A 23,187-nucleotide genomic window follows, 5' to 3' on the forward strand; every position below is an offset into this window, starting at 1 on the left:
ACCTGATGGCAGTCATGTGTGGATGTTGGTTTCAGTCGGACAAGGAACTCCAAGAGTGGATGCCATTATGGATACATCAGTGGCCAGTCACATTCTACAAACAGCAATTGATCTTCTGTGTCTTAATGTGTGTGGCAATTACTTCTGAGTGGAACCATACCAGACTCCTGCTGGGGGCAAGGGTTCAGGTTTCATTTGACTGCCAGTTATACACTGGTGTCCAAAATTAAAGCAATAAATGGAAATTTTGCAAAGTTGCATTTATTTTGCCTCAAAGTAGTACAAACGGATGATAGTAAAGTACAAACAATGTAAAGAATACAGAACATAAACAAGTGCTACATGCATAACGATAGACAAGAATGTTCTTCATTTCTTCCAACTTAAAAGATTTGCACACACATTCCAACAACTGGTTAATGTGCTCAGTATGGGGTGTGGCCACCTCTGGCAGCAATACAGATTTGACAATGATAGGGCATGCTGTGAATGACGTCATAATCTTGTTTTGAGGCAATAATGCCCATTCTCTCTACAGAGCTGCTCGCAAGTCTAGGAGAGTGGTTGGTGAATGCTGACGTGATGCAACCTATCTATCTAGGGGATCCCAGACATGCTCTATGGGATTCAAATCAGGAGAGTGGGCAGGCAACTTCATGCATGAAATATCTTCCATTTACAAGAAAACATCAACCACCTGTGCCGTACGGGTTCAAGCATTATCATCAGTCAGTACAAACTCTAGGGCTACAGCATCTTGCAACAACCACACCTGAGGTCCCAAGACCTCACCACGATACCTAACAGCTGTTCAACCTTGCCGATTCACCTGTACAATTTCATGAAGAGGTGTTTGAGCAGCCAACATAATCCCTGCCCACTCTGTTAGGCATCCTCCTTGATATCGGTATATGTTTGGATCCCAAAATCATGTTCAATGTTCCCTCCAAACACGAATGCACTGAGAATCATTCCCCAGACCAAATCGGGACTCATCTGTGAGAAGAACATTGGCCCACTGTCTGACCATCCACGTGGCATGTTGACAACTCCACCCTAGACATTCCTTTCTGTGAAGTCTTGTCAGAGCTACACATGCAGCAGGTTTCTGACAAAGACCACTCTGCCAAAGCCTTCTGTATGCCGTTTGCCACAATACAACATGTCAAGTGAATGCTGCGAGGGCAGATGCCAGTTGCCATGCAGTGCTAAGGCGGTATCACAGTGCCCTTACAGCTAAATAATGGTCCTCTGTTTCAGATGTCGCAAGTGGTCGGCCCTGCCCTCATCTTTAGGATAAAATTTTCGGTCTCTAGAAAGTGTGAGCACATTTGTGAAACAACAGAGCGATTCACATTAAGCTATTGGGCCACATGAGCTTGCGCCTGTCCTGCTTCCATTCTTCCTATGGCCCTCCACCGCAGAGTGTGTGGTAGGTGTCTTCTATGTGCCATACTGCACTGTCTATGACTGTGTATACAGCTAATTTGGATATGGGGCTACCCGGCAAACACTACCCTTTTTGATAGGTGCCATGACATCACTGGCGTGATTCTCCGTTGACTGGAATACCATCATCTGTGCAGAACATGGTCGTATAGACATCTGTTAAGTTCGAAACTTCCTGGCAGATTAAAACTGTGTGCCGGACCAAGACTTGAACTCGGGACCTTTGCCTTTCGCGGGCAAGTGCTCTACCAACTGAGCTATCCAAGCACGACTCACGCCCCATGCTCACAGCCTTACTTCTGCCAGTACCTTGTCTCCTACCTTCCAAATTTAACAGAAGCTCTCCTGCGAACCTTGCAGAACTAGCACTCCTGAAAGAAAGGATACTGCGGAGACATGGCTTAGCCACAGCCTGGGGGATGTTTCCAGAATGAGATTTTCACTCTGCAGTGGAGTGTGCGCTGATATGAAACTTCCTGGCAGATTAAAACTGTGTGCTGGACCGAGACTCGAACTCAGGACCTTTGCCTTTAAGTTTGGAAGGTAGGAGACGAGGTACTGGCAAAAGTAAGACTGTGAGGACGGGGAGTGAGTCGTGCTTGGGTAGCTCAGTTGGTAGAGCACTTGCCTGCGAAAGGCAAAGGTCCTGAGTTCGAGTCTTGGTCTGGCACACAGTTTTAATCTGCCAGGAAGTTTCATATCAGCGCACACTCTGCTGCAGAGTGAAAATCTCAATCTGTTAAGTTTGTATGATTGTATCTGGTCAGGGAATCAGCAGTTTGTTGCTTTAATTTTGGACATCAGTGTATCATAATAATAACCTTGTATTATAACAACCACCTCGTTAATAAGTAGGCCACACGGGACCTTTCCTCTGAGACATTGTACAAAAGTACCAAATTCACTGTTATAGAACTGTGATTTTTTTTTTTTTTTGAAAAAAATGTACTAAAATCGCCCGGCAAGTTGACTGTCCTGGGTGCTTGAGACCAGTGTGGAAATTAAAAGCAGTACGAGTTATGGTGTAGTGTGTTAGTGAAGGAGGGCATGCTGTGAGAAACTAGGCGTGGGCTCCATTTTGTTGAGTTGGGAAAGTGGAAGGGGTCAGATGTGGAATAGGGCGATAGGAGGAGGGAGACTTTATGTACTGGTCTCTGCACCCTGGCGACTGTAGTTCGAGTTGTGTGGGCGCCAGAAAGAGCTGAGCCACATGGATTTTGAGTTATCTATTGCAACTTCTGGAGTATATTTCTGTATGAATATACCAAAGATACACCCAGTACAGGAAATTAGCTTTTAGGTAAATATTTACTTTCTGAGGAGGAGGAGGAGGGGGGGGGGGGGGGGGAAGAGAGAGAGAGAGAGAGAGAGTGAGAGAGAGAGAGAGAGAGAGAGAGAGAGAGAGAGAGAGAGAGAGAAGGAGAAATTATTACTTTTGGACTAACGTACTTTACTATGCAGTGTCTCTCTAGTGAAGTTAAGGATAATATTTGGTTAAAAACTGATTCCTTTGCGTCTTATTTTATCAGAAAATATCATTTTATTGTAGGCTAAAATTCTGGACAGAGAGAGAGAGACTATCATGTACCCAGTGGCATATTTATCTACTGTGTGAATCATCAAAGTGATGATAACCTTTAGATTTCGGAATAGTCGTACAATGTTGAAACTCGAAATGAGAGTGTTGGCAAAAGCTAGTACCCAAAAGGTGGAGCATTTTGCTTAACAATTGATTATTGAAGTTTTATCTGATGGTATTTACAAGAATCTACTACATCGAGTGTTTATGTGGCCCCAAATTAAGGGTTATGTCAGAAAGAATAATATAAATGTATGCTAGCAGACAAAGAATGATTGAAATGAAGCTTCACCACCAGAATGGCATTACACTGTAAAACACAAAGGCACTGAGCTTGAGGGAATGAATATGTAGATGATGATGATGATGATGATGATGATGATGATGATGATGATAACAATGAATAGCTCATTTTTTGTTAAATTCTGACAACAGTGTTAATGCCCATACACATGCCACTGACTCACTCTCAATCACAGAAAGCATCTGTTGGTGGTATACTCTGCTGACCTACAAATGTAACTGTGTTCACATCTTACAGTTTTTATCTCATTTGATGTATTGCCTGTTGGCTTTAATCTCAGGATCCCTGGCAGATGTTTAACAATTTTGTTGGCACTTTGTCAATGCAAGTGGCTGGTGTTCTGAGAGTTTCTCCCTCCATTTTTGGTAGCAGACTCCAATTACAGAATCAGAAATAACATGTGCAAGCAACATTTTTAGAGCAACCAACACCATGCAGATGGACAGAATACTCAAAATAGAAAAGAGAGTAATCAGAACAGGCATAAACAAAAATTACCATGTAAACTGACACTGGACAGAAGCTTATAATGAGCCTGATCAGGAGTAACACATTGTTCTTTTGGACATCTTGTCAGGACACGGGAAAACACAACCATCATGAGAACAAGAGAGAGAAATTATGGACAGTACAAATTGCAATACAAGTTTTAAAAAACAAAACTGACAAAATCAAGCAACTGGAAAAAATCAAGCTAAGCTATAAACAACATAAATTTACAATGGGTAGAGTGATTTCATATGACAAAAAGCTTAAGTCCAAATAATGAAGATGTATTTGGCCAACACAAAACTGAAAAACGATTTGTACAAAATTGTCTAACGCAGCGCAATGAAAGACAACAAATGTAAATAAATAATAGATAAATTACTTATACAGTGCAAATAATTAACCTGGAAATGGTTTCCTTGTTTCTACAATGTACTGTTTCAAGAACCTCCTCACCACGAGACAACAATATAACAAACTAATTTTATAGTTGTAATAGAGGGAAACATTCCACGCAGGAAATATATATCTAAAAACAAAGATGATGTGACTTACCAAATGAAAGTGCTGGCAGGTCGACAGACACACAAACAAACACAAACATACACACAAAATTCAAGCTTTCGCAACAAACTGTTGCCTCATCAGGAAAGAGGGAAGGAGAGGGAAAGACGAAAGGAAGTGGGTTTTAAGGGAGAGGGTAAGGAGTCATTCCAATCCCGGGAGCGGAAAGACTTACCTTAGGGGGAAAAAAGGACGGGTATACACTCGCACACACACACATATCCATCCACACATATACAGACACAAGCAGACATGTCTGCTTGTGTCTGTATATGTGTGGATGGATATGTGTGTGTGTGCGAGTGTATACCCGTCCTTTTTTCCCCCTAAGGTAAGCAGACATGTCTGCTTGTGTCTGTATATGTGTGGATGGATATGTGTGTGTGTGCGAGTGTATACCCGTCCTTTTTTCCCCCTAAGGTAAGTCTTTCCGCTCCCGGGATTGGAATGACTCCTTACCCTCTCCCTTAAAACCCACTTCCTTTCGTCTTTCCCTCTCCTTCCCTCTTTCCTGATGAGGCAACAGTTTGTTGCGAAAGCTTGAATTTTGTGTGTATGTTTGTGTTTGTTTGTGTGTCTGTCGACCTGCCAGCACTTTCATTTGGTAAGTCACATCATCTTTGTTTTTAGATATATAATTTTATAGTTGATGCTACAAAAAGGAAATACATTTGGATCTGTACAATTTCCTCAATCTTATGAAGCCAGATGCATTTAATGAAATGTAATATGACTGACACAGCATAACCAACATAATACCCCAAACATGCAACCCACAAGTGACACCACAGGTTATGGTCAAGCTATCCTACAACCTTGGCATATAACCACAAACAGCACCATCCAATGACACATGGTAGCCACTGGATGTTGCCCTCCTTTCACTATTGAGTGAAGACTTTCCTTAGTCATGAACATTTTCCATCAATCAGCCATGTTATTTCAGAATTGTACTAGATCTACTGGAGTATTCCTGTAGGTGTATTTTAAAGAATCGAGTTAAATTAAAGTAGTCAAATTACATCTGCTATAGTGGAGAATAATCCAGTTCCAGCATTTTCAGGTCTTAATGAACTAGATGATGCTCTCTTACCTTGAAAACAGAATGCGTTCCACCATCGATCTCCCCAATGCCAGAAACAAATGTTTCATTCATATTTGGCAGTGGTGACAACAGCCTACGACGTGTCACCTGAAAGATTAGGGAATAAGAAGAAACAAATAAATAAAGAAAGTTTGATAAATGGTATCTAATTGCAAATCTCTCAAAAATAACTTACCTTATTTGTATATGTCTTACCAGCTAAATTTTTAACCTAATTTATAACACACAATACAAAACTCACATTATTACGACAGTCTCTCTGGGGCACTAATTCATGTGGTTTTGGCCGGTATGCGAACTGCTGTTTCTTGTGTGATGATATACTTTCAAAATCCAATTTTCGTTTCATTCCACCACTTTCTTTTGATGAGGGCTGTTTTTTCTGCTGAAAGCAAAATTATAATGGTTAATAAGTTACTAAAATATTTATCAAATAAATAAAACCCTGTCTCCACAGTTCTGTTCATTTTAGCGGAGGAGAGTGGGGCTCCAGGAGCAGCAGAGGAAACTATGTAAGTTGGCAAGCTATTCAGATTTCAAACTTATAAACACACATAATCTGGAAACTATGAGAGGATAAATGATATTTTTAATTCTAAGTCTAATTGATTCTCTGCCCCATCTCCAGCAATAAAGTTAAATGTTCCGTTGAGTTGCTGCCGGTAGTGTGATCAAGTGTGCATGAAGCATGCTTGCTTGCTGGTGTGCCAGTCTGCAACTCAATGGGTTATCTTTAAAGTGAGTACCAATCTATCCTTTCCCTAATATTGTTTATATGCCAACTGGGGGTTCCCATTGTTTGGCATCACATCTCATTCTTGTACTTTTCACTATGGGTACTTCATTTTTCAGTTCTCTAGTACAATGCAAAACCACAATGTAAGGAAAAGATACATTGCTACTTACCATATAGATGACATGTTAAGTTTCAGACAAGAACAATTAGGAAGAAACTTACATATAAGCTTTCGACGACAGCCCTCTTAAGAAAAACAAAGAAAAAGTGAAACACACAGACATTTATTCACATAGCAAGCACACCTCACAGACGCATGACCTCCATCTCTGGTAGCTCATTTCCGAATGCCACATGAGTGAGATGTGCTTGCATATATGTGTGTGTGTGTGTGTGTGTGTGTGTGTGTGTTGTGTGTGTGTGTGTGTGTGTGTGTGTGTGTGTGTGTGCGCGCGCGCGCGCGTGTGTTTTTCAGACAAGGGCTGTGGCCAAAAGCTAATGTGTAAGTGTCTTAATTAAGGCTGTCTGCAAATTAGTGTGTCATCTTTATGTTAAGTAGCAATCTATCTTTTCTTTACATTGATAGTATGAAATAATAATCTTTAGTCTTGCATTTGGAGTATGAATCACAACGTCGAACTGACCCTTTTCATTGCTTATACAAAACGTCTACAGAAATCACTATCTAGTTTTGGTAAGCAAAATTCATGTGCATTTATCAAAGTAAGTTCCAGAAGTTTTAGGTCTTTCATGAACTTGACAGTACTCATATTCTTACCTCAAAAACAGAATATGTTGCATCACTGATTTCCCTATCACCCGAAATAAAACTTTTATTAAATTTGAAAATGGAAAAGCGAGAGAGAAGCATATTAGAAGGATCATACCTTGTACGTGATTAGTAGGGATACGGAGGAAAAACAACCTAAAAATCTTTGGTTATAGTGCTCTGAATATTAAAAACCAAACAAACAAGCTGGTTAAGGTCGAAGGTAAGACTTCAGTTGCATCAACAGCAGATGAAACAATGACAGAGGATGAAAACACTGTAATGGAGTGAGACTGCAGCATTGGGAAGTACTTTTTCTGAAAATAATTTCGAGTCTTTGCAACTGAAGATTTTTTTTAGAGGAAAAACAATAATCAAAATAATAAAATAAATGCCAAAATTGCAGAATTGCTTTTCTGTACAAGCAAAAAGGAAACACAGTGTGACACAATGCAAATTTAGAGTAATGATGTCTACTATTAAACTGTATCCCCAATAACCGTCATGCATTATCAGATGAATACAATAGGAAGGATCCTCAGAGCCAAAATCTCACAGAATAAACAAACAAATAAATGCAAAATCTCAAAACTATATGTATGATTTGCCTGTGTGAAATTAAATCATCAATTGGGCGGAGGGGGGGCGTCAACAACAACAACAACAACAACAACAACAACAAACCACAAAGAACACAATTGACATTAAAAAATGTTATAAAATTATTTCTGTACCACTTTAATTTAGGAAACTTCAACAGTAAGTGAAAATGCAAATTTCTTAAAATTGTTAATTAGTTCATAAGCTATTTATCAAGAAACTGCAGAGTTTATGAAGGGTTAATACTCCCGTAATCTTTTCACTTATGTTGTTGCACACCCATACAATTTTTTCTTTCACCAACAAGCTATAGTCTTCTATATATATAACCCTGAAAATATTCCACTGAAAAAAACCTGTAATTATAAAATCTAGAATTATCTGTGTAGTGAAAAAGTTCAGCATACTAACCAAATGTGAGCTACCATCTGCCAAAAATATGTTTCAATATCCTGAACGATTTAAAAAGATATGGTATGCTTTATGAAAACCCATCTAATTTTTTCTTTCACCAGCTACCGATGGCCCTCCACTGAAAATATAACTACAGTCGTATCTTTGCTTGCGTGGGCAAAGTGAGCGCAGGATTTTCTCAAGACTGAAGACAGATGTAATGTCCTCTCGAGTCAAGAGAAAAATTCAATATATTACCTATATTCATATGCAGCGAAGTATGAGCTAACATGCACTGAATGCAAACTCATGGTGTCTCATGACCTGTATTTTTCGTTGCAAACTATTCGAATTTGTTGTTGTGAGGTACATAATCTCTAAATATTACAGTAACTAGGGCAATTAACAAGAAGACAGAAGCGTACATAAAAAGCCATACTACACAATCTATTTTTTTCACAGAATAGTTTCTGTATAACAAATTGTCATGCTCCCTTGGTTTAATATGATGCTTGTGCTTGGTACAACACTCTGCAACTGTGCTAGTTGTCTGATCGATGTAGATGCAGCTGCTTTTGCAAGGGACACAATACACACTGGGCACATGAAGAGATATGTCATATTTAACAGGGCACAACATATCTTGTGTCTTGGAGGAGGGCGAGAACACTGGTCTCAGTACATGTCTCGGCAGCACATGTCCTAACTTGCTGTTCACTGCCCCACAGTATGGCACGAAAGCAGCTGACTTGGCTCTTCAACTGATTTACAAGGCATCCTTATTTGGTGGCATCTGAAAGCAACTGCAAAGTTTCCTTTGTTACAACCATTTTCTCTAAACACATGTCTCAAGTGATGCAATTCAGACTGTTGGTGGTTGTCATCAGAAATAACTTTTGCTCTATGTATTAACACGTTCAGAACCGTTAACCTGTGTACACGGTGGTGAAAACTATCGGCATTCACGTACCGATCAGTGTGAGTTGGTTTCCTCTACAATGAACGACCAGGCCGAGGCCTCCTGCCTTCCACTCAATTAAAACATAGAAGAATGGTAGCTTGCCATCCTTCTCCATCTCGACGGTAAATTTAATGTTGGGTGGGCACCATTCATGTCATCAGTGAACTGCTACAATGTATTGTCACTGTGAGGCCATATCAGAAAGCTGTAATTGACGTGCCTTAGGAAGCAAAACTGACATAATGCCACCAAGTTCATAACTTGCTCCTCTAAGTGCTCCATGAAGAAATTCATGACTGCCAGACACAGTGATGGGGCCATCACTGTGCCATCCAACATTTCATAACGTTTGGTGCAGTACAAAAAACACTCACAAAAATGAAAGTAGGCCGAAACGACGTAATTGTTAAATAAAAGTTGCGTCACTTTATACGAGGGTGCCACTACAAGACACGCAAAATTTTTTGGTCCAACAGTTTGACGTGGAACCATCAAACTGTTCTGTCATGTTTTAATGGCAACATACTTCTTTTAAAGATAGCAGATAATCATGTACCCAAAGATCTTGCTGAATCATATACACTGTCACAAGTTTATGTGAATTTAAGAACTACATATGGCTTATTGATGGCTTAGTTTACTCCTTTTTTGATTATTTGTTTCCTATGATTGACGGTCAAATCATTAAGTTATTGCAGAAAAAGTAACATGATCAATAGTCTTGTCATCTCTTTTACAAGTTCAAAAGTGTACCTTATGTTATTCTGGCAAGTTTGTAACAGCTTTTTGCTTTTTCAGGACCTGTTAATGTAACTACTAAGTTCACTGATTGTAGCAATTTAATCACTGAAGATCACAGGACACTATGTCTTGTGTCTGTTGCAGTCAGTCTCCTATTCGTTTCTAAACTCTTCTCCCACAATTAGTTTACTCTTTGCTAACCTATAGTTATTTTACAGCAGACTGTTGTTTACAGTGACTGCCCTTGTCTCTTAGCTGGATTATCTGATAACTCATTGCCAAGCACCCCTGTATGACACACACACACACACACACACACACACACACACACACACACACACACACACACACCGGCCATTAACTTGAGGGGAAGTAGAATGGCAAACTGTTCTGCTGGGTTATTGATAAATATTGCAATTCCTGATCCTGTTCCTATATGACTGTCTAATTTGCTTCCATTTGTTCATACACAAGCACATCAACACTGCAGAGCTTCCCACACACTCTTTTGAAGTCTGCTATGTGGGGACCAGGGGCTAATTTATGAACTCTAGTACAGCACATACAATTTGTTTGGTATCTGTGTTACAAAATTTGACCATTTCTTATTCTTAATATGTATGGATATCAGTCCTGCAGAAATTCACAACACTTCATTTCATCTGATCTGATGATGAGGCCTTTCACTGTAACCAAATTGATTATTCTTTGTGTCATCTTAATTTTGGTGCAAGCTGTATTATTGTTCTAGAGCCTATGCCGATACTAGAGAGATAAACAACAACATAAGTAATATTTCTCATTAGCTGATAATTATTAGTGCTTCAGTGTGTTGGCCCCAAGTGAGTACAGTAGACACTCAGGCACATTACTTAAAGTTATCTCTCTCTCTCTCTGATATTGAATATGTTTATCTATGCAAACACAGTGTTGAGTATGAAATTTGGATATTATGAGGGTTATTCGGAAAATAAGGTTTATTTATTATAAAATTGAATCGTCACAGATTTTTCAAAAAACTGTTTTTATTTAATTCCTTACATGTTTCTTCATTTTTGTACAGAGTTTTCTTATTTGTTCATACATCTATCATAACATTCTAGGAGCTTTTGTATCCTTATGTCATTGATGTCTCCCACCTATAAGAATAACCTGTTTCTAACCACTGATTTCATGTTGTCATCTGTTGTGAAGCATTTGCTGCTGAGAAACTCTTAAGTAGTTGTACAAGTGAAAATTGCTCAGTGCTAAGTCTGGACTGTATCTTGGGTCCAATCTGTTCCCATCCAAACAATCTACATCTTCATCTACATACAAACTCCGCAAGCCACTGTACGGTGGACGATGGAGGGTACCCTGTACCACCACTAGTCATATTATTTCCTGTTCCACTTGCAAATAGAGCAAGGAAAAAATGAACGTTTATATGCCCCTGTATCCCTAATTTCTCATATCTTATCTTTGTGGTCCTTACAAGAAATGTATGTTGGCAACAGTAGAGTCTCTCTGCAGTCAGCTTCAAATACTGGTTCTCTGAATTTTCTCAATAGTGTTCCTCGGAAAGAACATCTGCTTCTCTCCAGGGAGTCCCATTTGTGTTCCTGAAGTATCTTTGTAATACTTGCATGTTGTTCAAAACCAGCACTAACAAATCTAGCTGCTCGCCTCTGAATTGCTTTGATGTCTTCCTTTAATCTGACCTTTTGCAGATCTCAAACACTCGAGCAGTACTCAAAAATAGATCACACTGGTGTCCTACATGCAGTCTCCTTTGTAGATTGAACCACACTGTCCCAAAATTCTCCCAATAAACCAAAGTTGACCATTAACCTTCCCTACCACAATCCTCAAATGCTTGTTCTGTTTCATATCACTTTCCAGCATTGCACTTAAGTATTTAAATGATGTGACTGTGTCAAGCAGGACACCACTATTAATTCTGTAATTGAACATTACGGGTTTGTTTGTCCTCCTCATGCACATTAACTTACATTTTCCTAGCTAGCTGCCATTCATCAAACAAACTAGACATTTTGTCTAAGTTATCTTGTATCCTCCTACAGTCACTCAACTTCGACATTGCTGCCCATCCTGTCCACTAGATCACTGACACTGACCAGGCAGAACATTATGACCACCAAACTACTATCAATATAAACCAGTCCAGGTGACAGCAGTGTCACCTGGCAAGGAATGACTGGTAGTCAGACACATGCACAGTGTCTGTAGTATCAGTGAGTATGCTGTGCATGTGTAGAATGGGAAAGATGCGTTATCTATCTGAGTTTGACCAAGGGCAGACTGATATTAGCCCAGAGGCTTGGCACAAGCATTTCGAAAACTGCATGACTTCTTGGTTGTTCAAGAAGTGCTGTGGTGATTGTCTTCAACATGTGGTGAAGCAAAGATGAAACCAGAAGCCACGTCCACACATCGTGAGGTTGGGCGGCCATCCCTCATTACAGAGGTTGGACAATGTAGGCTGAGCAGACTGCTAAAATGGGACAGGCGGCTAACTGTGGCGGAACTAACATCACACTTTAATGCTGGGCAGAATACGTGTGTGTGTGTGTGTGTGTGTGTGTGTGTGTGTGTGTTCGCGTGCCAACGACAGGGCATGAATCTGCAAATCCATCGTCTTCCAGTGGAACAAGTCCTTGGCATCTATACTGTGGGATAGAGACAAGCTGGCGGCAGCTCCATTATGTCCTGGGGAACATTCATGTGGGCATCCATGGGTCATGTGGAGCTTGTGCAAGGCACCTTGGCAGCCAAGGCATATCGCACACTGGCTGCACACCACGTACACCCCTTCATGATGATCATGTTTCCTGATGGCAGTGACATTTTTCAACAAGATAATGCACCATGTCACAAGGCCAGGAGTGTGTTGAAGTGGTTCTAGGAACACAATGGTGAGTTCCAATTTATGTTCTGGCTGGCCCTCCAACTCACCACATCTGAACCTGATTGAACACGTCTGGGATGTGATTGAATGTGGCTTCAGAGCTAATTGCCCCCCCCCACCCGGAATTCACAGCAATTAGGTGACTTGTGTGTGCAGATGTAGAGCCAACTCCTTCCAGCAACCTACAAAGGTCTCATTCCTTCAATGTGTTGCCGCTGTTATCCATGCCACAGGTGTACATACCTACATAGGTAGGTAGTCATAATTTTCTGGCTGATCAGTGTCTGTATGTATAAGACAATAAAGAGTGGTCCTATCACACTTCTTTGAGGCACTCCTGACAGTACCCTTGTCTCTGATGAACACTTTCCATTTAGGACAGTATACTGCGTTCTATTACTTAGGAAGTCTTTGAGACACACACATATCCGGAAACCTGTTCCATATACTCATACCTCTGTTAACAGTCCACAATGGGACAAAGTGTCAAATGCTTTTTAGAAATATGGGATCTGCCTGTTGCTGTTAATCCAGAATTCACAGTATATCATTGAGAAAAGGGCTAACTGAATTTCACTTGAGCGATGCTTCTAAAACCCTGATTAGTGGATAGAAACTTCTCTGTCTCGAAGAAATTTATTATATTTTAACTCAGAATATGTTCTAGAATTTTGCAGCAAACTGGTTTTAAGGGTATTGTTCTGTAATTTGGTGGATCTATTCTTTTACCCTTCTTATACACAAGAGTCCCCAGCGCTTTTTTACAGTCGCTTAGGGAACTGCACTGGGTGAGAGATTTGCGATAAATGCAAACTAAATAAGGGGCCAATGACATAAGTACCCTTTGTAAAACCGAATTGGGATTCCGTCTGGACCTGGCAGCTTATTTGTTTTTAAGTCTTTCAATTGTTTCTCTACACCAGAGATGCTTATCCAGTCCAGTCCATTCATATGGTACTCTGTGCAATGGTCAAACAATGGTACGTTTGTATGATCCTCCAGTGTGAACACTTTCTTAAACACAAAATTTAAATCTTTGGATTTAATTTTGCTATCTTCTACTGCCACATCAAACTGGTGAATGAGTGATTGGATGGATGCCTTAGACACACTTAGCAATTTTACACAGGACCAGAATTTTCTTGGTTCTCGGACAGGCCTTTTGCCAAGGTATGACAGTGGTAGTTGTATGCTTCATGCATAGATCTTTTCACAGATGCACGAATCTCTACTAATCTTTGCCTGTCATCATTTGCGTGTAGTTCTTTCTTGAACTGAGAATGCAACAGCCTTTATTTTCTTAGCATTTCCAAATTTTGTAGTTAAATCTCAGTGGTTCTTTTCCATCCTTAATCCATTTACTAGACACATACTTATCCAGGGCATGATTTACAATCTATTACAACTTTGCCCGTAATTCTGCTATGTCCATCATACAGGATGCTAACAACTGTTTATCTGATCTTCCTATCAGAAACACTCTCTTAGCATTCTTGACTAATTTGTTAACTTTCATAACCATAGTCCCTATGATGACATGATCACTAATCCCAATTTCTATACTGATGCTGTATGTAAAGATGGCCACAGAACACGCGCACAAGGTGCCGTTAGTGCTGACATGAGCCACAACTTGCAGATGACTGCATCCTGCATGACTGCACCCTGCATGCCTGACAACCACAGGCAAGACTGCCTCCACATCTTGGATGAACAATGCTGGCAGACATACCGAGTGCGCATTGGCTTTCTTTCCAGTCCTCGCTGTTATCTTCCTATGGGTTCCCGATAACTAAAGTCCTCTGCCCTGATATGCTGCTCTGACCCTGCAGAAGGGCCACTTGTTCACTCACAGGCTGAATAGGCGAGTTCAGACGGCCAGCTCCAAATTGGTCCTCCATCTCGAGCAAAGCGAACACCATCCCACCACTCACTCTGCTGTCAGGACAGATCCACCACATCGGGCACACTAGGAGGTGCCTCGGCAACAGAGCCCATGGGCAAAACAAGTGACACCTGAGATGTCCCATGCAACATACTAGATACTCCACTACTGCAACACCCTTAAACAAGAGCGTGAATGAGGCACATTGTAGCCAAAAGCGCATTCAACTCTTGAAGAACTGTGGCCACCTCCTCCTACGTCTGCACACATATTACCCATGTTAGAAAGACTAACTGAAGAAATAAACTATAGAATCAGACAGAAACCCACATACGCAACTTCCTACACTCCTAGTGTGTCACCAATGAATGCCGATGCCTTTATGAGCTGTGTAGCTGGCTGATCAGAAAAAATGAAAATTCGCTACAGACTGCCTGAATTTACACTTACAGTTAAAATGCAAGATGAAACCTCTTAAATAGAAAGATGTGTAAGTTAGGAAATTTGATCAGAAATAGGGTGTGAATGACAGAAGGCCACGTCAGTTATTCTGTACGACACACTGAAGTTTAGTCAGTGTAGCACAGTAAGCGGCTTTGTTTCTTGTTGGCCCTTGCATATAATTCACTAACAAGATTCCATGTTCATTCAAAAACATGGTTGCTGTAACCTTGCATGTTGAGATTGTCTGCTCGACGTTGACTTTTACTACCGTATTTACTCGAATCTAAGCCGCACTTTTTTTCCTGTTTTTGTAATCCAAAAAACCGCCTGCGGCTTAGAATCGAGTGCAAAGTAAGCGGAAGTTCTGAAAAATGTTGGTACGTGTCGCCACAACTTGCCGTCGAATATATGTAGCGCTATACAGGCATGCTTTGCAGGCACAAAGATAAATACTGGCGCCAAAACTTCTGCGTCAATAAATAAATAAAAAAAAGTGGAAGACGAACTTTGTTTCCTCCGCCCCGAGTTTCGACCACTGCATTTTCATACATTATCCATCGAAGTAAATGCAAATTCTGTATTGTTCATCTTCGAATGTTGCAACGTTTCAATGCACTACAAAAATCCGACTGGCAAGACTGTTAGGGATGTTTGTCAATATGGCCAACTCTACGTTCTGAATTTTTTCCTACCTGTGAGAAGAGACGGTTGCCAATAGGAACTTTTAAGAATTTTGTCGATCATTATCAAAGAACGCAGCAATGTAAGTAACAACAAATAGCAGTCTCTTGCCACTGTTTCGCTAATGAGACGATTCCACCACTTAAAAAAAAAAAAGCGGCGGTAGGCACGCACAAAAGCAAGCCATGACGCGAGCGGTGACAGGCCGTAAACATTATCAGAATGCGACAAAGCATCTTCAGCTTAGAGTGACGTCAACACCTATAACAAAGAGAACGGCACTTATCAGATCAAAGAAAAATAAGCAATCAATTCAAACCAGACAAAGCATGTGAAAAAGGAAGGGTACCCGTATAAATACGGACGGAGCGCCTGACACATACATAGCAGTGGCTACCTGGGAAAGCTTAGCTGCTAAGCTTATGACTCGAACCAAACTAATGTAGCTGCATCGTCATTCATTTGACCTAAATTGTGTCTCATATTACAATGGACCAACATTGTTTCGATTTGAAGGTGCGGCCTAAAACTTTTCTCCCTCCTTTAATTTCGAGTCTCAAATTTCAGGTGCGGCTTAGATTCGGGAAATTTTTTTTTCCTTGATTTCAGTCTCATTTTTCAGGTGCGGCTTAGATTCGAGTAAATACGGTAGTTTTGTCATGTGATGTCATAACATTGACTGATGTTAAGACTCTGGGGCCACGTTAGATGATGGTGTTTGGTTTGTGGGGTGCTCAGCTGCGCAGTCATCTGCGCTCGTACAAAGTCCCGATTTTTACACAGTCCTTTTTTCTTGTTACACAATCCAATCTAGCCACTGTCACGAATGATGATGATGATGAAATGATGAGGACAACACAAACACCCAGTCCCTGTGAAGAGAAAATCTCGAACCTGGGACCCCGTGATCCAGAAGCAGCAAAGCTAGCCACTAGACCATGAACTGCGGACACCCTGTAAGAAACCCAATTCTTTCATCTTTTTCCCACTATTCCCTCCTCGTTTCCTTCCCTACCTCATCCTACCTACATCAGCTCAGGCAACTGCTTTCAATAATCGAGTATCAAATATTTATTTGTCTTTGTCATGGCAACAGGATGTGTATCTGTGCAGTTGTGCATACTTTTGGTAGGAAAAGAGCTAGTGTTCAAAAGGTAGTGTCAATGCTGATCTCTGTTAGGTGTTTCTGTGCTCCGTGAAGAAATCCACTACAGGCGAGTGGTTGCCTTTCCATTATTGTACATATTACTCCATCCAGGAATTTCCATTATTGTTATAAACATGACCTGGGTATTCTTTAAAGTGCAAAGCTGAGTCTGATAGGGTGTAAAGAGTTTCTGAGCAGCAATTTGCTGTGGAAAATATAGACTTGATAAATGTGGTAATGCGCTTTTAGTAAGTATGAAATAAAGATTGTGTATGTACATCTTCTTCCTCAGAACTGATAAAACGTGAACTTTTTGCATGTATGAGGTTGAGACTCTGCCTAGGAATGAAGTGGTGAATTAAAACAAACCACGCGTAGCTTTCTGCGAATTTGTCAGGAGTAATGTTCAAACATTAATTTGTATTTCATTTACTAAATAGGAATAGGGACAGATTAGGGTGCATAAATATTGCCGTAGGTTATATAAAGACTGTTTCTCACAAATCATGATCAGTTAAATGTGTCTTGTGAAGATTGTGATGTCACACGTCTATGGACCTAGTGATTGAGAGAGTTACTGAATTAAGAAAACTGCCCACATTATTATACCACATTCACATTAATCACATCATTTATGAGACACAAATGGATCTTCATGGCAAAATGGAAGCTTGACGAACTTAACTAGAAGCTATTCTGCCAGTTGATGATCTCTGACTACAGATAAACCATTTACTACAGAGTAGATCCCACCACTGACAATTCAGTGTTTCACTTACAATCTGATAATGAAGTTCTCAGGGAAACTTACAAGGCAGCCTGGGCTTTTGTGTAACAATAGGCATCTCTTTGCAGTCATGGTCAGATGGTAACACTGTAGGTATTCCAGTTCTGACTGCTGTAGAGAACCTATTACTGTGCTTCAACATTTCTGGAGCACAACAACAAGAGCAAAAGAACCACCCCCTTTTCAATACTTCTAGGAAGCTATGAAGAAAGGGAAGCTAAAAACTGATTTCACTAATACAGACATATATACCTCTTACCAATATGGGAGTTAAAAGCTACCTTGTCTGTACTAAAGGATGTAGCTCCTGACCATGACAGTTTTCACACTACGGCCTGCAACAACTAAACTGCCAATGCAAAGACATCTTCCAAAACTTTTTAACCAATTCTGGTCAAAAAGACACTGCTCAAATCTGAAAAAAACCCACCACCAACAACAAACTACAGCTTCCTCTCATGAAACAAGGGACACATCACAGTCCACAAATAATTATCATTGCATTTCACTTATCAGGTAGCCAGGAAAGAATTTTTAGCTCTACATCAACAACCACTTTGTGAGGGTGTTTGAAACCAAAAACGTTTCTCTCTTTTGCTGCGCTTACAGAATATACAACCCGATCAAACTGGAGAGAGCTTGCTTGTAGGTAGCATGGCATACTACACAAATTAACATTTGCTGTACAGCTAATGATCTCATTCATATCTTCTATTTTATTGTGATTTTTTACATGCAGTCACAACTATTCTTCACGTTGTTTTAGGTATGAAAATTATGTCATAGAGGAAGTTATTATGGTACTATTATTTTTATGCTGCTTTTAATAGTTGTCTGTTCACAGCTAATGTGGAGTACACTACTCTTTACACGTGGATGACTTCCCCTATTATCTTCTGTTTTGCCATTACAGCTCAGCAAATGCAGCAGACTCCAGATTGGTGAGATGGAAGGAAAATAATGATATTATTTGGAAAAAAGTGTATTTGCAAAAGTTTTACACATCAGCGTTATTTACTCTGAAACACTTGACCTGCACCCAAGAGTCACTTTTCCAGCGTTTAAACATATGTTGATGTGTGGCCTTATAATTAACATTGGATCAAAGAAAGTGGTCAAAGACATCTTTTAACTCTTGTTTCCATAATAAAGAATTTAGTTAGATTGGTATTACACTATCATATTTCTTTGTCAAAGTTGATATGTCAAATATTTATGTCAAAGAAGTTTGATGGTTTAATAGGAAACTTTGTCAAACCTCGCCTGCCGTCAAATAAATATAATCAAATCTAGGGCCTCACAGTAGATTTGATCATAAAAGTCAATTGTCTTCTGTTCACTGCAATGTGAAATGTTAACATTTGACCAGTAGTGTGTTTGTAAACATGGCTCTAAAGTTTAATTTGTCTATGCCGTCAACAACAAAATTAATAGAAATTATGAAGCTGATGAGGCACTTTACAATGTAATACAATGTAAGGCACCGTGAGTACAAAAATAGATTAAGAAGACTGGAGAGCTACAAATAAATTGCATGTGCGTATGCATGTGTTTTGGTAGTGTAAGGGACACTGTGTTCTCTTGAGAACTCATATATTGAGTCAGAAAGTTGCTTACTGGATTCAGTTTATTTTCTGCCAGAAACAACTGATTGTAAAGGTAGGAGGTGTTACTGTCAGTAGACGTCCCATCTCAGTTCCCCCACAATTGTCTCAGGAATCAACAGATCTGGTACATCAGTGAAGGTGGCAACTACAGACGGAACAGAAAGGAAGGTAGCTAACACGCTGTCACCTGGAAGAAGAGCTGCTTTGAACAGCCTGAAGGCGAGGAGGATACATTGCATATGTCTGCCACTGAATCGATGACTGTCATCAGTGACTTCCGACTTCTTTTAGATGAGCCTATGCTGTGTTTCATATAAAACAGACAGAATCAAATTCTTGGTATGAAATAAAAACACCACGGAGACAGTATCATAGTAGACAATGACTGGTATCATGAACATCCTAGGTGCTTTTTGTGCTTACATTGTTTGCTTGCGTGACTTTTTGTCACATTCTTAGGGATCTAATTTTATCAGGGATAAAATGACAAGAAATAGATTTCACAAACTTACCATATTCCTTCCCTTTAATAAAAAGTCCTCCCACATTCCAAGCATTCCCACTGTCAAGTTTTCTCTTCTTTCTGGAATACAGTATAAGTTCGTGCACAATTGCCTCTGGTGTTCCATTCCAGGTGAAAATGTTGCAGTTGATGACCTGTTACCCTCAAGCAAAGCAATGTGCATGCTTACTGCACGATTACCCAGTTTATGCCAAACAAACCAGACATATATGGACTAAAACTCTGGACAGCTGCAGGCATGAAATTTCATGTAATTTTCAATGCCTTCCAGTACCTTGGTAAGGAAATAGTCTGACCAGACAACCAAACGCTGGGAGAGTACAGCATTCCTCGGCTCATAGAGCCACTTCCAAACCAAAGGAGGAATGTAACAACAGACAAATCCTTCACATCCCTTCAGCTTGCCAAGAAACTTTAACAGAAGTGGGAACAAGGCAAAAAATTCACTGAAAACTCCCAAACTGTGTGAAGGAAAACAAGTATGACCGACATTCTACAATCGTCTTTAAGAACAATGATAAGCAAGAGTGCATCATGGCAGTGCGTCAAGAAGAAAAGAATATCATTCTTAGTGCACTACATCCTGAGGTAGCAGTGAGTAAAATAGCAAAGAAAAAACTAGAAACTGTCCTCTTATACAATGCTACGGAGTATGGTGTGGATGTCATTGACCAGTGATTTGTAGATATTCACTGAAGGTTGTTTGCAGAAGATTGTTCATGAATGTGTGTTACAACAGGAATATGGAATCTGCCTGTTGTCTATGGTTTGCAGGGTACCATGTGACAAAAGGGCAAGCTGTGTTTCGCAAGAGCAGTGCTTTCTAAATCCATGTTGATTTCTGGACAGAAACCTTTCTGTCTCAAGGAAATTTATTATATTCAAACGTGGAATGTGTTCAAGAATCCTGCAGCAAACTGATGTTGGTCTGTAATATGTGGATCCGTTCGTTTAACTTAATTATATAAAGGAATCTTCCACTCACTTGGGACTGGGCCTATAGGATTTAGGTCTAGATGCCTAGTGGCAGCAAGAGGTGAGAAACATTCTTGCAAAATTTTGTCAACAGAGTAGATAAGATTGGTGCTCCAAAGTAAATGGCAGAAGGTTAGCTTTGGGTTTCTACGTATTTTTAATTTTTTTTCTGTCCATTTCTACATGATAGTCCAAACGTTTTCATGTTACAGTCAAAGAGGAGAAGTTAATATGAAACAAAACTCTAGATTCACAACAATGAAACACTGACTGGCACTGCTGTTTGACATACTCTTCGCACACTGTCGCTTTGTCGCCATTTATCAATTTCTTCTGGCAACTCTCAAAATCAAATTCAACAGGTGGAAGTTTTTTTTTCTTCAGAGATTCTTTGCGAGCCTGAATGACCAGCTCTGTGCAACATAATCTTTAAAGTTTTTCTACTGCTGCCTAATAATACATTCATCTGTATCTTCAGGGAAATGTTAATTTTGTGCATTTTGTTTATTCTTCTTAGAGGCAGATACAGGAATCCTGTTCCACTTGGCATTCTATGACTCTTTTTGTAATCTACACAATACTGAATTACGGAACTACTGATTTTTTTTTTTTTTTTTTTTTTACATTTGCCTGCACCTTCTGTTGTCTTTTCTCTTGGCAGGAACTATGACACTTCCCTCCTTTTCATTTTCAGTACAATTAATATCATCAACAGCACGCTGGTCCATGTATTTGCAAATTGTTTTCCATGGTAACTTTGGGTGCTTACATTGTGAGGTAACAACACACATTATTTTGAATGGGAATCCACTGGTGTGACAATGTTAGTGATTACTCTCTAAATTTATGAGGTAAGGGAATTTTTTAAAAAGTTGTTGAAGGTCTAGTTCACACTATCTTCAGTTATCAACCAGCTATCATAGTGTTGATGACCTCAATGTCTAGAAACACTCAAAAAACAACAAAGAAAACAAATACAGTAGGGTAAATGTTGAAAACAATACAGGTGTCAAAATATGAACTTTATTGAAACAAAGCATCTACACAGGCAGTTGCACTGTCAGAATGAAGATTTTAACTTAAGCCTGGTAACAATTTACTTTGTGAAATAATGGTGAAGTGTCTTATTTGATGAAGCTGCAGCATGTTCACATGGCAGTATCACACCACTGACTGAACACCAGGATGTCGGCTGGTGTCACATCACGCTGCTGCTCCAAGAAGCCCATAATGGCCACTAGTGCAGTGCAGCAATCAGTGTAACTCGCCATCAATGCAGCCTCAGCCTCATATTCCTAATCACACCCACACTGTGTTGGGATGTTAACCACGTCAATTATAGAAGAGTCTATTCATTTGAGTCTAACCCTAAGTTATTTCTCCATTTTCTGTCTCTTCATAGCCTGGCAACCTTCTGATTAAATTACTCGGTGGGTGATCATCTTCATCGTCAAAATGTTTAGTTGCTGTGTTAGGCCTGCTTTCTTGTGGAATTTCACTCCACAATTTAGAAATTGTCTTTGACTTTATCTCACTCCAAGACTCACTGATGAATATACAATGCCCATCACATATCACTTTCTTTAAATCTCCTGCAATGCTTTCATTGTCTTCCGAATGCAAGACTGATTGTGGCAATCATTGATGATACTTCTTTTTTCAGACATTCAGGAATGCCCTGCTATATTGGCTGAATCAAACTGGTAACATTTGATAGGAGAAATAAGGTACAAATCACATCACACTTCAGTTCTTGAGGGCAGATTATTCGTTGTCAAAATAGCTTTTCACAGGAATCCCTTGTTTTGTGAAACTTTTTGTACCTCCAGGACAAACGAGCAAATGCACTACTGCAGGTGTGGAAGCCCATGACTGTTCACACTGTTTGCCCGTGGACACTATCAGCCAATAGTTCGGCTTCCACCTCTCTGCCAACATTGTCTGTTAATGATGCACGCGCAGCAAGATGGGCTGGTTTACTTCACCTCACTAGCATCATTGGCGTTGAAGTCTCTTTGGTGTTCATGATAGGACAAAACTATTAAGAAGAAAATGGCTTAGTAGCAATTAAAAGCCTCAAAATGAAAATCAGTCAAATCCCTACACTTCAATCTGCCATGGTAAGTAGATTACTTACTTATGGAAACACAAACTGACCCTCAGCGTCTTTTTTTTTTTTTAATGGTATTTTAAAAGCATGGAAGTAGTACACTGCGAAGCAACATTTATAGCTTCTTCACGAGAGATTCATAAGTACTATGTATATTGAGGAAATGAAGGCTTCATGAGCTAAAATAGGAAAAAGAGAAAGAAGTAGTTAATACAGATATGTCATTTCTTGAAAATGTTACTATTATTTATAAAGTATTATGCGGTTTCACCTTCAATTTTATCTCTTCCTTGTAGTGTACCCACAACAGTGGTGCATTGAGAGTGAGCCATAACACAGATCTTAAAATAACAAAAACAGCATGACCCTTCAGTCATGGAGAATTTGCTAGGAAGTTTTGTGGCTGCTGCAACAACCTTGTGTCCAGAAA

The 23,187-nt window shown here is 39.8% G+C and overlaps 1 protein-coding gene across 3 annotated transcripts in view; it reads right to left on the minus strand.

The window, feature by feature from the left end:
- The window catches only part of LOC126457345 (protein regulator of cytokinesis 1-like), a 269,204-nt gene that overhangs the window by 30,529 nt on the left and 215,488 nt on the right, over positions 1–23,187 (minus strand). For 2 of the 3 annotated variants that reach the window (XM_050093565.1, XM_050093566.1), the window contains exons 11-12: positions 5,732–5,875; positions 5,479–5,577 (exon numbers count right to left, since the gene is read on the minus strand). In XM_050093565.1, coding sequence (XP_049949522.1) covers positions 5,479–5,577; positions 5,732–5,875 — 243 coding nt within the window. The remainder of the gene's footprint in view (positions 1–5,478; positions 5,578–5,731; positions 5,876–23,187) is intronic. The other variant, XM_050093567.1, reaches the window with a different exon arrangement.

This window comes from Schistocerca serialis, chromosome 2 (genome assembly GCF_023864345.2).
Source record: "Schistocerca serialis cubense isolate TAMUIC-IGC-003099 chromosome 2, iqSchSeri2.2, whole genome shotgun sequence".
NCBI classification, from domain to species: domain Eukaryota; kingdom Metazoa; phylum Arthropoda; class Insecta; order Orthoptera; family Acrididae; genus Schistocerca; species Schistocerca serialis.